Genomic DNA, 16,285 nt, shown 5'->3' with positions numbered 1-16,285 from the left:
ATATTTTTTCTAAGCCAAAGACTGAAACCTGTTTTTTTTTCTTACTTTTCAGAACTGCGCCAACAACTGTCAGAAATACGGTTAGCTGCAGCCACAGTGGCCAGGAAACAGCTGAATGTTGCAACAGCTGAAGATATTTTGTTGAAGCAAGCAGGCTCAGTCTTGAACACCCAACCAGAATCACTGATGACAGCCATGACTAGTATTAGGTCCATGACTATTGCTGGATGTTCCATGCAGAAAGAAATGCTGATGTTACAGGTTGTTCTCTCTTGAAAATTTGAAATGTATATTTGGCATCAAATATAAAGTAGTATTGGTGTGCCAAGATTTCTTTTTTTGATTAACATTTAATTCTTGTCCAATAAATCTTTTTGACGGTGTAATCTTTTGAAATGTAAATTAGCGTTCTTTGTATGTGTATGGCTTGTAATAAAGCTTATTTGAAACAAATCTTTTCATGTGACTAACGGTAGATTTGAGTATCACGTGACCAACTTCTTTTACTGTCCCAGCAAATCTTATAGCCACTAGAGCTGCATGGGCTCAATGACATTCTAAAATCCTGAATAAAATGTTGTGGATCTTTCATTCAGCAACCAAGTGTTTTATAATTTCACCATTTTGTATGTAATATTATATTCCATTTGTTCATGAACATTTTTCTTCTATATTCTTTCAGAGGGAAGGTGCCAAACTTCTTAGGACCATGGGCAAACAAAGAAGTTCTCTTGATGTTCTAGCTGGAAGTGTGATAGCTTCTAGTTGGCCTAGTAGTGGAACATCCAACTGGACATTGGACCTTGACTGTACACAGTTGAATGCCAAGTCTCTGTTAACTTTGGTTAAGTGGTTGCAGGTAAGTTTTGATAATCTGGAAATAATTATTTCCCTCTGTAAAAGTAATTTCTATAGATTTTGGATAAATTAACATTTAAAATGTGGAGGGGAGTCATGGATGATCAAAAGCAAATGTAAAACAAATAAACTAATCGCCTTCTAAATATAAACATCTTTGTAATTCTTTTTCTTCACTTGACACTGAATAAAAAATGTACTGCAATGGAAAATAAAGACATGATATGAAAAAAATTATTTAAAAAATCCTACTTGTTTGAATATTATAGTAAACTCCATATGCTATTTGTCGTTGAAATGACCGGGGATGAAATGACCGGGAACCGAAAAATAGATAACAAAATTGGACTATTTTGGGATTGAACCTATTGTGTCTTGGCTGAGTGGTAAAGTGCTTGGCTTCTTAACCAAGAGGTCCTTGGTTCAAATCTTGGTGAAAACTTGGATTTTTAATTTAATTTTGGACCTATTTGGATGCCCTGAGTCCACCTCTAATGGGTATTTGACATTAGTTTGAGAAAGTAGAACGCTTAGTCATTGTGCTGGCTTCATGACAGCCTCATTAACATTCATCCAAAGAAACAGATGACCTTTACATCATCTGCCGTATTGATCGCAAAGTCTGAAAGAGCATCTTAAATTGTGTGCTCTCTTCTAAAAATATGTTCTTGTATTTAAAATACAATCCTTACCTTCTCTTCTTATTCCTTTTTCAAAACAAAAATTAAATTTGGCCACCTTTTTTAAACATCAGACACTTACAAACTAAATTAAACTAAGAAAGATCACTCTAATTAGATGTACTCTTACTCTTCCAGGCTGATCCCAAACTACTCAGTCTATTGACCAGTCACATAGAAGGGAATGGTGATGCTAGTAGCACAATATCCTCACTTGCGTCTCATTTAAGTAGCCTTTTGGATTTGGAAAAAATAGCAGTCACTATGGGACAGGCCAGTTTAGTGGAAACAGGTAATATTTGTGTGAGTGTGTATCTGTTATATTGTGTGTGATCTAGTCTACCGAACCTGTGTGTTGAACACCTTGCTGTACGGAAGTGAAACATGGTCATCCTACTCATGGCAGGAAAAAAAGCTGAATGTCTTCCACCTCCGATGCCTAAGGCGAATCTTTAAAATAAGGTGGCAAGATAAGATAACCAATGAGGAAGTGCTACAAAGAGCAGGGTGCCAGGACATTCGCTCTGTTATCAGCAGCAGACGCCTTGGCTGGCTTGGCCACGTTCGTAGAATGCCAGTAGGTCGACTTCCACAGAACTTCCTGTATGGCGATCTAATAGAAGGCAGGAGAGACGCTGATCGTCCACTTTTACATTATACGGATGTATGCAAACGCGACATGAAGCTCTTCAAAATCGACACTGGAAAGAGGTGGCACTGGACAGATCCACATGGAGAGAGAGCATAAAGGAAGGGTCACAAATTGCAGATGTCATACACAACAGAAGCAGAAAGAAGGGTGAAAATGCAACGGCGCCTGGTGATTATATATGCCCAACCTGCGATCGCAGCTGTGTATCAAGGATTGGCCTCTTTAGTCACACAAGAAGTTGCAAAGGGAAAAGATCGTCTCTCGAGACGTAAAATGCCACAGATCTACAATTATTTAAGTTGCAAGAGTTATTCTAACAAATATTTGTCCATTTCAGGTACATCTATTGGAGAAAGCAGTACACTGCTAGAAAGTGAGGCAATCATTGGCAGATTGCTTCACTTGAGCAGTATACAGAGTCCTATACTTGCCAAATCTTGGTTCACACTGGCAGGCTGGTGCTACAAGTGGGGGAGAAAGGCAGTTGATAATGCAAGGTAAGCCTGGCAAGGTTAGAATCAAGAAAAATTTGCAAAAATGTTTTATGATCATTAGTTTAATGTTTGAGTGTATACTTCCAAAGTTAAAAATACAGTTAGTCTTTAAAAGTGTGTCTTTTATTTTGGCAATTAAGAATAGAGTAATGCTAATTCGTGTTTTGTTGTTTAATATTTTTAAGGCTTTATTGACATAATTATTAGATAGGTTAAGTTACATTGTTATTTATGAAAAACTTAGGGTTAGGGTTGTATACTAGCCTCATAAAACTCCCTTGCACTATCTGTTCTTGAAACTGTATACCATTATCATATTAGATCCCCACAGAACCACAGTATTACAACTTTGCCAGTAATGTCTCTCTATCTTGCTCTCTATTGTTCTATCTACACGATTCCTGTGTAAAAAAGTAAAAAACTAACTCAATTTGATTTGTTCTACTGGACTTTCTCAATTAGGGTCTTCTGAGAGATAGAACCATGGGCTTTTCACCATAGTCCTTTCACATGTTCATCTCACACCATAATTTTCCTTAAGGGTCCTTCTTTGTCCTTTGTCACGTTTGACCTCTTGCCGTATACTGGCCTGTGTCATGTATTGGCCTTTTACACACACGGCTACCCCTATCTATATATAAGCCATTCACTAATTAACTGTTTTTTTTTTTTTCAGTAATGGCTCTGTGGAGTTAACAGAAGATGAAGAGAAACAAGTGCTTCAAATTTTACCAAAAGTATACCAATACATTTATTTATCATTATCAGTACACACATTTTGTGAAAGAAAGAAATTAAAATTTTTATAGTCTATACCAAAAGTCTATTTATTTTTTAATTCTATATTAATCAAAAGTCCTTATGAAACTTTTCCCTGCCAAAACTACCAAGTTTTTTTTTGTTTGTTTTATTTTCAAGGGAACTAGCAGTGAAGAAAAAGAAAAGGTTCTTTCAGTGTTGAGCAAGATTCATAACATGGAATCAAGTGAGGAGGATATCATTGATGAAGATCAAGTGAGTACCCTCTCTTATTTCTTTTGATAATACAGTACAGGTTTTCATTTTTTTTTACTGTCTGTAAGATTTATATTTTGTCAATTCTTTAACTCATTGAGTGCGGTGTTTTTTTGTTTTTTTTTTAAATGCTACTTTTTGAAAAAAAAATAAAAAATTTATTATTCAAGTACCAATGAAGCTATAGTAACATATTTGGTATCAAAGTAAAGGTAAATGAATGGAGAATGTGAAAATGTTAACATCTTTCTATTTAAATATAAGATACAAATTATAATCTAAATAATATGACCCTCAAAAAAAAAATGGATGCCAGCTTTAGAACTTCTGAGACCTAAATATAGATTTTGATCTTTGCACTACTGTTGAAACATCATATTAGACTATTGACATCTTTTTCAAAAAGAAATGTGATAAAACAGTCAATAAAAAATGATGAATCACTGATTATATTATTATTTTTACGTGGCTTTTTAGTCAGAAAAGGAAAAAAATTTTGCACTATTTCTACCAATAACAATAGATACCAGTACTAAATCTATCAATCAGATATTATGTACATTTGAATCAATGGGATATAGATCTAGATTTATCTTCTTTTTATTTGCCTAGAACATCTTTCATTCTAATACTAGACCAGTGCAAGACATAGGCTAGCGAGAGATCAGAGCATAAATCTCTAACTAGCTGAAGGACAATAAAAATTCTAATTCATTATATCTAAGATTTAGACCTAGATCATAATTACTATTCCTTTGTAATAAATTATGGATCTAGAATAGTTTTATATTTCACTTTTATTTAGTAGTGAACCTTTTGGAGTACTTACAAGACAGAGTGCAACTTGAACCTGTATAAGTAGGCCTATAGTCATGGTGATGATTTTTACTGATAAACAATACTAAATAACAATTGCTACAAAATATACCAAGAAAAAGCCCAGCATGGTGGATGAATATTGGATTTAGATCTACCATTTCTGTTGTTTTCATTTATCTTAGGCTTAGATCTATAGGGTGTAAAGATAAAAGCAGAGATCTAGTCAACCTTTATCTACATTCCAGACCTAGCCTAAGCCTAAGGACAATACTAGATCTAAATCTAAATGCTAATAATGTTCAAGTCTGTTTCATCCTATGCTAAATGTAGTTCAAGATCTAAATCTTCATTATTACTATTCATAGAAGTATAAATAGAACAATTATAAAGCTCCTTCAGTTGTAAAAATTGTGGGAGTGTCTTGGACAAGCATAGCCATGTCCACGATGTTGTAGATTTTTACAGATAAACAATACTTAAAAAAAAAAAAAAAAAAAAAAAGAAAATGGGTAAATAATGCCCACAGTGGATGATTATTTACTGTTTCCTTTCTTTTTATTTATCATAAGCTTAGATCTAGAGATATATCTAAGAGATAAAAGCTTAGATCTAGTCAATCTTGATCTACACTCTACACCTAGCCTACTGAAAGTAATAGATTTAGATCTAAATACTAATAATATAGAGATAAATACGCTAAATTTAGACTTACCTGGATCTAATCTATATATCTAGATCATTTCTTCATTATTACTATTTATTTGTGATAAATGTTAGAATAATTATAAAGTTTCTTCAGTAGTAAACATTGTGGGTGTGTCTTGGACTGGTGTAGTCATGGCGACGTTTTTTTACATCGTAAAAAAAGTAAAAATAAATGTCTAAATGAAGCCAAAAGCTTCTAATTTCTATGTAAACAAAGGATGAAGAACTCTTTTATAAAGTAAAAATAATTCCACTGTTGTTAGTTAAAAAGTTTAATTTAAAAATGCAACGAAAAAAAGGTAGGGTATGAACGTCTATGGGATAGACGTTCCATGCGTTTAGTGGCAGTCAGACCGTCTATGGGATAGACGCTCCGCACTCATTGAGTTAAAACTACTCAATAATTATCTATGAGAAACAGTTCAAACAGTGAAGCAAGAGGAAACATTTTTCTCAACTATTAAAACTATCCACTACTTCTCTTGTAGAGTCTGTATGATGATGGTAGAGAACTAACAAGAAAGCAGCTGTTGGCCTGCTGTACTACACTGTCCATGGCACCCGAGTCTTGTGTGGACAAACTCCTGGCTGTCTGGAAAGGTGTGGTGAAACGAGTGTACCACTATTACCAACTGTCTGCTAAAGCTTACTTCACTTACTTACATGTGAATGGCTTGGTAAGTATTACTAGGAATGAAATATTGAATGTAATTTTAAAGTATGCTCCCAAGGTGTATACTGTTATTTCATCTTGTTTTGATATCTCATTTCCTCTATGGTTAATTGCAGAGTGACAACTTTGATAACAAAGGAGGTAACACTATTTCAACTTTGCGTCTGCTGAGATTGCTGGTGAAACATGCTTCTGAACTAAGAGAAGTTTTAGAAACAGGGCTTTCACAGACACCAACGTCACCCTGGAAAGGTGTGCATTTATCAGTTTTTACAAAGATTATATCAACTCACTCTTTTGTCTGGTACAATTTTTAAAAAACTTTAGTTCTCCCACTCTGATCAATTTGGAACTTTGCACAAATATTCATTGTCCCTAACAACACAAGAATCCATTTAAAAATTGACCAATTATTTTATTAATTAGTTAATTCTGTTTTATAGAGAGATAATCTTTATGTAGAAAATGAGGTCATGCCTAATACAAATAATTTAAAATTAATATTAGATAAGATGAAACCTTCTATTTTTATAAGCACTTATCTAGCTCAGTGGCTAGCATATCAGCCTTCCATCAAGGAGGCTTGAGCCATCAAGTTAGAATTCAGTTGGGCGACTTTTTAAAAAATTTGAAAAACCAGCAAGGAAACTTCTAGATGCCCAGCTGGTCCTCACAAGTGATTGGACCTTAGCGCATCGAGCATGCCAAAAGCATGTAATAGTGCAAAACAAAAACAATTGGTAAAATTATTTCCAAATGCACAGATTTATTATTGTTAGTCTAGATATACTGCAAATTAATTACATGTTTGATTCAAAATAATTAATACAATTACGCTAAAGTACCGGTGTAAGCTTATTTTTTAAAAAGTATTTTCTATATTTTATTTTGTTCAACAATTTTCAAAATTATTTCTCAGTTTTTTTAAATCATGCTTTAAAATGTGTGTTTTGTATTGTCTAGGCATCATCCCTCAGTTGTTTTCTCGTCTCAGTCACCCTGAAAGTTATGTCAGACAAAGTATTTCAGAATTGCTCTGTAGAATAGCTCTGGATGCACCTCACTTGATTGTCTACCCTGCCATAGTGGGAAGTTCATCTAAAATCCAAGTAAAGATACCAGTTCAAAGAGGTCAGTATTGACTACTTAATAAGAAAAAAAATAAACATATATATATTTATCTTCAATGATTTTTTTTATAGTAAGGGTAACTCTAAATTTGACATTGTACAATTAACATTTTTTTCCTTTCTTTTTTTTTTAAAGCCTTTTTAAAGCCATTCCTGTCTCAGGAGGATGTCCAAGAAGAGTTAGATGTTATTCCTGAAGTTGAAGAAAATGAAGATGATGATATGGATGAAACATCTAGCCCTGAACTACAAGCATGTTTGTCTTCCATTGTAGAGACTCTGTCTAAACTTAACCCTAAGTATGTACTTCAATATTACTTTTGATTTGAGCAAGTGCATTATAGTTTTAATGATGTAAATGTTCACATGACTATAACTGTATTTTATCATTAAGGATGATAGCTGAGGTTCAGTTAATGGTTCAGGAGTTGCGTCGTATCACACTATTGTGGGAAGAACTCTGGCTTGGAACACTGAACCAGTATCAGGCTGATGTACAGAAGAGGTTAGCTCAACTTGATGCAGAGATCAAAAGAGTGGAAGCTAATAAGTCATTATCTAAGAGTATGAAAGCTACTGTCATTAAAGAAAAACACAGGACTATAATGAAACCTGTAAGTAGATCATCTCAATTTACTTTCATTGTTTTTTTGAAAAACACATAATCTTGAGTTGAAATTGATGCTAATATGACAATGATTTTAGAATGAAAGTTTATTTCTTAACTATATTTGAAAAGAAACAAAAACAAAGCCACAAACAATGGACCTCATTCACCAATCGTAAACAAACATTATTTAGCCACGTGATAATATTGATAAAACAATGAAAATAACATATCACGTGACAGCCTTTATGGATTTCGTATTTGTATAGAAGATAATAATAATAATAATTTTATTTATAAAGCGCTGTTAACAAACAAAATGTAGGCTCAAGGCGCTGTAACAACATTACAAACAAAAACACAAGAGCTAGAATAACAGTTAATCTAAAAAAGTTTTAAACAAGTAGGTCTTAATGTTCTTCCTAAAAGTGGTGTAGCATGTTGTCTGTCTGAGATCAATGGGGAGTGAGTTTCAAACCTTTGGTCCGTGAACTGAAAAAGCACGCAGACCGTAGCTTTTGAGGTAGAAACGTGGCACTACTAAAAGCGTTGAGTCCATTGAGCGCAGGGCTCTCTGGGGGACATATGGAGTAATCAGATATAGAGAACCACATGGCAAAATGTTGTTTATTTATGATTGGTGAATGAGGTCCATTCGAGGAAATGTTTTGAAAGCATTCCTTTTTTTTTCTCCTACATTCCTATACAATATCTCTCTTACTTAATACTTAATTATTAGCTTTTGTTTTTATCCTGTTCATCAAAAATGCATTAAATTTGTTTCCTTAAAGACATTATACACCATGGAGCATCTTCATGAGATCACATCCCAGCCAGCTCAGACTCCACAAGAGAAAGCATTCCAGGCTTCATACGGGAAACAAATAAGTGCAGCTCTGCAAAGACTTCGGGAACCTCCTGATCCATCAAACCCTCAGGACACTTGGAGCCTTTTCAAATGTGTTAGTTTGTCTTAGATATTTCAACTTATTATAAATATTCTAGTATTCATTTCAAAATAATACAATTTAAAATTACAAAAATAAAAACAGAAAAATATTAAAATTAAAATTTTATAATTACCATTAATTTAGTAATTTTCAGAAATTTAAAAATTTTTTTTACTGAATGTTGAAAATAGAATTAAATAACTTTTTTTGTATAAATGTGTATTACAGTCTTAACATTGTACATGGATATTGCTTGTAAGATTTTTTTTTTTTTTTTCACAGATCCATCATAGTCTTCAACAAAGAGCTCAGAAAAGAAACAGCTTGCAACTCAAGATGGAAGAAATAAGTCCCAGACTGATTGCTTTAAAAAACTCAGCCATACCAATGCCAGGACTTACATCTGCTGGAAAGGTGTGTTCTTTTGATCATTTTTAGCGGCCCCCCGAAAGGGAAAAAGACGCTATTAATTTTGTGTGGCATGTCTGTCCGTCCGTCCGTCCCGTTTATATTACATGTATTACATGTAAACCATTATATGAAATCAGTTAGGCCAGGTTCACATCACCTTCACTATCACCTATCCCTTGGTCTGCTGGACCGTTGGGGCACCAGAGAAGATCTTTCAACCTTCTTTCTCCATTCTTCTCTGTCATTTGTTTTATAGAATTTCATTCTGGTATTCTTTATGAAAATATTGAAACCTGCCTTTTTAACTGCCTGGTTGGACCACTTCGGGGCCGATTTTGAGTTTGTGTTTCCACACAAACTGTCTTTAAAACCTTGTTTTTACCTGTTTTGAATTTTAAAAAAATTGAACCAAAGTCACTGTTTGCTCATGACTTCATACATGTCTCTTTTTGCCAGGTTATCACCATTGAATCAGTTCACAACACTGCACAAATTCTACCCACAAAAACTAAACCAAAGAAACTGATCTTTTTGGGTTCTGATGGTACAAGGTAGGAGGCTTACATTCATTATAATTTCAATTCTTTCTATCGCAGCATCACATAGTTTTTTGTTTTTTTGTTGTTGTTGTTTTTTTTGGACACAATCAGAAAATACAATGTCTTCTGTTTCAGACATCCTTACTTGTTCAAAGGATTAGAAGATCTCCATCTTGATGAACGCATCATGCAGTTTTTGTCTATAGTAAACAACATGTTTACTTGTCACAAGAAGTTGGTCTCTTTTGTTATTGTTGATTTGATAGATTACTTGATTGCTATTAATGTTTTAATGTTTTGCATTTCAATAAACGCTAGAAAGTTGAACATGAATGTTTCAATTCACATTTTGGACACTTCTTCAAGGGGCAGTGAAAACAAACACCTGTATCGAGCTCGTCACTATTCAGTAACACCACTTGGCCCTCGGTCAGGTTTGATCCAATGGGTTGAGGGAGCAACAGCTTTGTTCAGTCTGTACAAGAAATGGCAGCAGAGGGAGGCTCTGGCCCAGACCTTGAAACCCATGAACAGCGCTACTGGAGCCCAGACTGCTATACCAAATATACCACGACCCAGTGAAGTGTTTTTTAACAAGTTAACTCCAGCATTAAAAGAGAAGGTCAGCATTTATTTTATTCTTTATTGTGACTTGGCTTAACCAATAAATTGTGTAATTTAACTGTGATTGCTGAAGCTTCCAAATTTCGTTGAATTTACAAGGTTCTTATTTATAGGGATATTGTAATTTAAGAATTCACAATTTTTCTAGTGATGTTGATTAACTACTAGCTCGATTGTTATAGTGGGATGTGTATTAAATCTTGAAATGTTCAATCTATCCATTATAGGGCATTGACAATGTTGAGAACCGTAAAGAATGGCCACTGAGTGTGTTGAGGAAAGTGCTAGATGAGTTGATGGATGAAACTCCAGATGATCTTTTAGCAAAGTCAGTTAATCCCAAGTCTAGTGTAATGAATATTTTATTGTTGTTGATATGTAACACCAAACTATCATTTCACAAATGTCTTCAACAGGGAGATTTGGTGCTGTAGTTCCAGTGCTGGTGAGTGGTGGCAGGTTACTCAAGCCTATGCCAGATCTACTGCTGTTATGTCCATGATTGGTTACATCATTGGTCTTGGAGACAGACATTTGGACAATGTCTTGGTGGATTTAGCCACAGGAGAAGTGAGCCATGACACTTGTATACATATTTTTAAGAGTTGCAATTTAAATTATTGACTTAATTATACTTAATGTGTGTGTAATGAAACCTAAATGTAATAGAAAACATGGAAATACATTTTTTTTTGCTATGTTATAAAAACTTCATGACACTACTAAACATTAGTATTGCTAGCTAAAGTTTTAATCATTTTAATGGACATGATGTTAATGTTTTCATGTGCAGGTTGTCCACATTGACTACAATGTCTGCTTTGAGAAAGGTAAAGGTTTGAGAGTCCCTGAGAAGGTTCCCTTTAGAATGACTGCTAACATAGAAACTGCTTTAGGACTCACTGGTGTTGAGGTCAGTTGAGTTTCTCCTCACTCAATTAGAAACTTTTTTTTATCAAAATTCGAGATTTCTAAAAGTAGTTTAACACTAATCAAAAATACTATTTCTCTCAATTAGAAAACATCCAAAGCAATTCAAGTTTTTCTTTTTAATGGTTTCTTAGGGAACATTCAGAGTCTCTTCAGAGCATGTCATGAAGACCATGCGAAAAGGGAGAGAATCCCTCCTCACTCTTTTGGAAGCCTTTGTCTATGACCCTCTGGTGGACTGGACAACAGGAGGAGATGGTGGTTATACTGGAGCCTTTTATGGTGGGGAGCTGGCCCAGGCAGGTGGCCCTGGGGGTGACAACAGGCACAACAAGCAGCAGATGGAGCGTGACATCACAACCAGCATGTTCTCTATACGGCTGACAGAGATGGAATCAGCATGGGCCAAGAATAAGTTAGTTGATACAATTTAATTAGTTCTTAATTCGGCAAGTATTCTTTAGCTGGATCCTGCCAGCAAATGGACAAATATGATATGCCCAATTTTATTCACTAACTCATCAATACTGGGTTAAAAAAAAGATGAGTATAATAGTTAGCAGTCACGTAGTCCCATGTTGAGATCAAATGTCAGCAGATAAAACATTATTCACAAAGTATCTGTTACCAACAGTTTACTTGGTTGTTGTGTTCTGTGACTAATCAATACAGAATTTCCAGCTTTCTGCTATGTGTAGAAACTCTTGATATCATGTCTATTTATTTTATTCTCTAGGTCAGATCTCATGTCTAGTCTACCATTACTATCTACTTGTGTTGAGGAGTGGATGAAAACATCAGACAAGCTTGAAGCCTCTGCTACAGGGGTTGAAGGTCTGCATGTGATCCAGCAGACATTGCTGAATGCTCAGAGTGATGCCCACCACACATTGTATACACTGGCTGACAGGTTGGATGTTACTTCATCTTTGTGATGCTGATAGTTCACACTTGATGTTAACAGCAGCACTTATTCACTGATCTATGTCTATTTCTTTCTCTTAGATATTCTGATTATATGGTGTTGAAAGCTACAAGAGATCAAGTCATTGCTTCAGTTGGAGACAAATTGACAGAATTCAGTAACTGGCATAAGTTACATGTGGTAGGACATTGGTTTCCTAGTTTTAATATTTTTATAGAAGAACTCATCAAATTATAGTTAATAAAATTTAAAAAAAAATTTTCAGTTTTTGTTAAATATTTTTTATTATTTAATTTTCTTAAACTTTTTAGAAAATGAGATTTGTTGTTGACAGAAAAGCATTTTTTATTTACTTTTTTTTCTTATTGTAAATAGAAAGTATGTGTTAATTTTTTGGAATAATCAATTGTGTTCTTTACAATAGTATATATACACTCTTGATAAATGGAATGTTTTATTGATCTGTTAGATGTCTCTAGAAAAACTTCAAAGTCCCTCATTTCAATCAATGTGTGCAGAAGTCTCTTCACACCTTGACCTTGGTCCACCAAGTTTTGCTGCTGCCACTTCGTTTCTTCAGAGTGCTGGCCAGGCACAGATTATAGCACAAGTATGTGGACATTTATATATATATATACAACTTTTGGAAACTGATAAAACTATAAACACTTGAAAAAAAAAAACAAGAAATAAAATGTTGAACATTGATAGGGTAAAGTTGTAATAATAAATACTTACTATTTTTATTAGAATGCTTAGAAACATTGAGTTAAACTAAAACAGAGATCAGTTGAGTAAATTCTTGAAATGGGCTTTCATCTAATTCGATTTGTATTTCAATTACACCCATTTGGCATAAGTTAGAAGAGAATGTATCTACATTAATTCCATTTTAAAAAATTGATTAATGCTGTATTGTTTGTTAAAATCTAGATCTAATTGAAATAGTTCTAGCCTAAACTCAATAGAGCATTGAGTGTGTTGACATATAAGTGACTTCAGAGTGGAAATCTGACCCTTTGTAATCTGCAAACAATCTAAAGTTTTGTTGTTTTTTTTGTTAGAAACAATGCAAAAAAATACTATTATTCTATTAACACATCAAACTGGTGGACCATTTTTTTGTGTGTAGTTTTCTGAATGGCCACTATGCAGATGGACTGCTTTTTCTTTACTTGCCTAAGTCTAAAATCTAAAAATAACCAACCAATTGTCATTAAACTACATGTTTAGCTTTGCTAACGGCTGTGCCCATGTGTTTACATTGAATCGGTGAGGTTTTACATGTACTAGGCACATAAAAGGTAGGTTTAGGCTTGTAATAAGCCTAAAGTAGATCAATATTTTAGTTGATTTAGACTCAGGAGTCAGAATTTTATTAAGAATAAATTTTTTAACCTCCATTGAAAGATACTGTGAAAGATTGATTGATACATAAAAATATTGATCTTCATTAGATTTGAGCTTGAAGGGGGGGGGGGGTGTCCCTCAGGGCACAGTGGACAGTCTGTTTCAGGGGCTCAGTGGACAGTCTGTCTCAGGACACAGGGGACAGTCTGTTTCAGGGGCTTAGTAGACAGTGTGTTTCAGGACACAGGGGCTAATATTAAAACAAATATAAATGTTACAAAAAGTTTAGTTCTTGATGAAATGTTTTGTTTCAGTGTGAGCAGTTGGAGACTGAACTGTGTACTCTGTTGGGGCAAAAAAGAGCACTTCTTCATAACGTGGTGAAAATTGTGCATACTTACAGTACTGTGGTGTCTCAGGTACTAGCTCTTGATTATATTTTAGCAGCTGTGAAAACTTAAATTATTTGTAATCTTGTTACAATTTATAATTATAAAAAAAAAAAGGATTTTGATTTTCAGTAGCAAAGCTTTTCATTACAGACTTTGAAGATACATTGATCTTGGACATTAAGGTATCACCTCATTGAACAGTAATAGAGCATATTTGTGCTTGCTGTACAATGGTTTGTTATAACATTTCACAATGAATCAGTTTGTGAAACAATAGTTAAGACACAAAGCTGTGAAAAAAAAACAACCAGAATTTATGGTAGGAATCAGCTTTAAGAAGTCTGCACAATTTGTTCTCTGAACAACCAATTTTTCTATTCCAAAAAGTCTATTCTTTGGCCTTCATCAGAGATTAGGAAACTTAAAACCATTCAAGTAGCACATCTGAGAAGATCAGAGCACAGTTTTCCACAATCAGTACCATGAGATGAACTCAGAAAAGTATAGTATGTCAAAACAAAAGTTAATAAATAAATTTTCTAATTCCAAGGACTTATTGTAAAGATAATGTAAAATTATAATTATTAATTAAATATTTTTTTTTACTGTTTCTGCCAAACTCAACGCATCTTCTGTGTACAATTAAGAACTTATATAATGCAATTTCATTAAGTTTCATGATCAATTATCAATATTCAGTTTTTTACTGCACTTAGAGTGAAAGTAATTTTGTGTATTAGTCCAAAACACTGGGGTTTTTTGGGGACGGGAAGGGGTTATATTCACATATTGACATGAGATGTTGACTTGATGAAACCAATCATTTCAAGTTATTCTTTTTTTTTTTTTCTTTCAGTTTGGCATATTTTTTGCTAATGACAACAGAACTTTCAGATTTTTAAGTTGGCTACAAGAAATGTTACAAGATTTTACATCTCACAAGTAAGTTTCTTTCAAATTAACTATTTCTATAGTGTTTTTAAAGTTGGTTTGTATTCCTCACAATTTAGCTTCCCATTGTGTTTATTAAAACTCTGAGCTGAACTTGTGATAGCGTCTATTTTTTGTGTGTTGTTTCTTGTAGGTGTGATGAGATCATGTCCCAGCATCATGACTTGTATAATCCAAGCCCTGCCTCACAGATCAGCAAGGCACAGATTGTGTTCAACATAGAGTCTAAACTTCAGAACATTCTGACGGACACTAATGCCAAACTTATGAAGGTAAATTATATACAAACTGACTCTAAATGAATGTCAAATCAGTCTCTGTGATAGAAGACTTTCTAACTTAAACTGTTTTTTACTTTAGCTGATGGACCGGAGAGCTCAGGAAATCAATGAGACAATAATCTTAGAGGTTCAGGTACAGGAAGCTGATGAAACCATAAAACTCTTTGTTCATGGTGAGACGCTTGTCTTGATGTTGTAGTAACACATTGACTTCTGTTTTGATAGAATGCATGGTTAGGGTTAACTCGTTATTCAGTATAATAATGCAATGGGAAGTTACCAGCATTTTTTTAAGCCTAAGTATTAGAAGAGTGGGGACGCAGTGGCTTCTGAACCTGGGGTCTGGGTTTAAATCTTGGTGAAAACAGATTTTGAATCTCAGGATTTTTAGGGTGCCCCTGAGTTAAGGTGGCTTATCCTTGTTCTGGCCACATGACACCCTGCTCATTGACCAAAAAAACAAATAAGCTTATCATCTGCCCTATAGATTACAAGGTCTGAATAGTACTTCCTGTCCCCTAGGAGAAGATAACTTGAATACATTTTTAAAAAATTTAATCATAGATGGGTTAAGTTTTTTTTTTTTGTCATAAAATTTTTCAAATGAAAGTGCAGATGCAGGATGACCTTACAAATAAGGATTCTTTATGAGACCTTTTTTTTTTTTTTTTTTTTTTTGCATAGGTATTGAAAATATAGTTGTGTAAACTTAACATTTTTAAATGTTTTTTTTCCCTATTATAAAATTTCTTGGTAAAAAAAAATATAAGCAAATTTTTTGGAGCTCTATGCAACTTGTAAAACAGGAAATAGGATTGAATGTATTTGTATGTAGAAATTCTGTAGTCATGATGTGTGGCTTACATAAGGATACATAAATACATGATGAAGATTTCCAAAATGATGATGTCTTATTAACACATTGCTAATCTTTTGTAGTTGTTTTTTATGCCTACTAAAAATTGTGTTGATGTTTGTATTTATGATGTGTTAATTTGATGTTGTTCTTTTTTTTGTGTAAATTAGTAACTGTTGATAAATTTGTTTCCCTTTACTTCACTAGAAAATGGCCTTGAAGGAGAGAGAAGCCTAATGTCTGTTGTAGTCTCCGCCTTGTACACCCTCAACAAAAGATATTTACTGATGGAGGGAGCTGCTGCAGGTTCGTATTCGTATGATTATATTCAGTCCCATAAAGAACAATGAATTTGTATAACACTATGTTAGTAGACCTAACATGGTTTTAAAAAGAAAAAAATCTGAGTTGAGCTAAATGTCAGTATTTATGTTCATAACAAGT

The 16,285-nt window shown here is 33.9% G+C and overlaps 1 protein-coding gene across 2 annotated transcripts in view; it reads left to right on the top strand.

The window, feature by feature from the left end:
- LOC106066017 (serine/threonine-protein kinase SMG1-like) overlaps positions 1–16,285 on the top strand; it is a 49,571-nt gene that overhangs the window by 21,124 nt on the left and 12,162 nt on the right. For both annotated transcript variants that reach the window (XM_056020965.1, XM_056020964.1), the window contains exons 31-58: positions 53–261; positions 683–859; positions 1,677–1,830; positions 2,528–2,687; positions 3,361–3,421; positions 3,603–3,698; positions 5,711–5,899; positions 6,012–6,147; positions 6,859–7,026; positions 7,162–7,324; positions 7,420–7,639; positions 8,424–8,594; positions 8,865–8,996; positions 9,450–9,544; positions 9,668–9,766; positions 9,899–10,154; positions 10,384–10,484; positions 10,573–10,726; positions 10,950–11,069; positions 11,221–11,501; positions 11,823–11,996; positions 12,092–12,191; positions 12,481–12,621; positions 13,676–13,780; positions 14,610–14,695; positions 14,838–14,976; positions 15,065–15,158; positions 16,049–16,147. In XM_056020965.1, coding sequence (XP_055876940.1) covers positions 53–261; positions 683–859; positions 1,677–1,830; positions 2,528–2,687; positions 3,361–3,421; positions 3,603–3,698; positions 5,711–5,899; positions 6,012–6,147; positions 6,859–7,026; positions 7,162–7,324; positions 7,420–7,639; positions 8,424–8,594; positions 8,865–8,996; positions 9,450–9,544; positions 9,668–9,766; positions 9,899–10,154; positions 10,384–10,484; positions 10,573–10,726; positions 10,950–11,069; positions 11,221–11,501; positions 11,823–11,996; positions 12,092–12,191; positions 12,481–12,621; positions 13,676–13,780; positions 14,610–14,695; positions 14,838–14,976; positions 15,065–15,158; positions 16,049–16,147 — 4,080 coding nt within the window. The remainder of the gene's footprint in view (positions 1–52; positions 262–682; positions 860–1,676; positions 1,831–2,527; positions 2,688–3,360; positions 3,422–3,602; positions 3,699–5,710; positions 5,900–6,011; positions 6,148–6,858; positions 7,027–7,161; positions 7,325–7,419; positions 7,640–8,423; positions 8,595–8,864; positions 8,997–9,449; positions 9,545–9,667; positions 9,767–9,898; positions 10,155–10,383; positions 10,485–10,572; positions 10,727–10,949; positions 11,070–11,220; positions 11,502–11,822; positions 11,997–12,091; positions 12,192–12,480; positions 12,622–13,675; positions 13,781–14,609; positions 14,696–14,837; positions 14,977–15,064; positions 15,159–16,048; positions 16,148–16,285) is intronic.

The sequence above is a fragment of the Biomphalaria glabrata genome, chromosome 2 (genome assembly GCF_947242115.1).
Source record: "Biomphalaria glabrata chromosome 2, xgBioGlab47.1, whole genome shotgun sequence".
NCBI classification, from domain to species: domain Eukaryota; kingdom Metazoa; phylum Mollusca; class Gastropoda; family Planorbidae; genus Biomphalaria; species Biomphalaria glabrata.
This window is presented reverse-complemented; position numbering and strand designations above follow the sequence as displayed.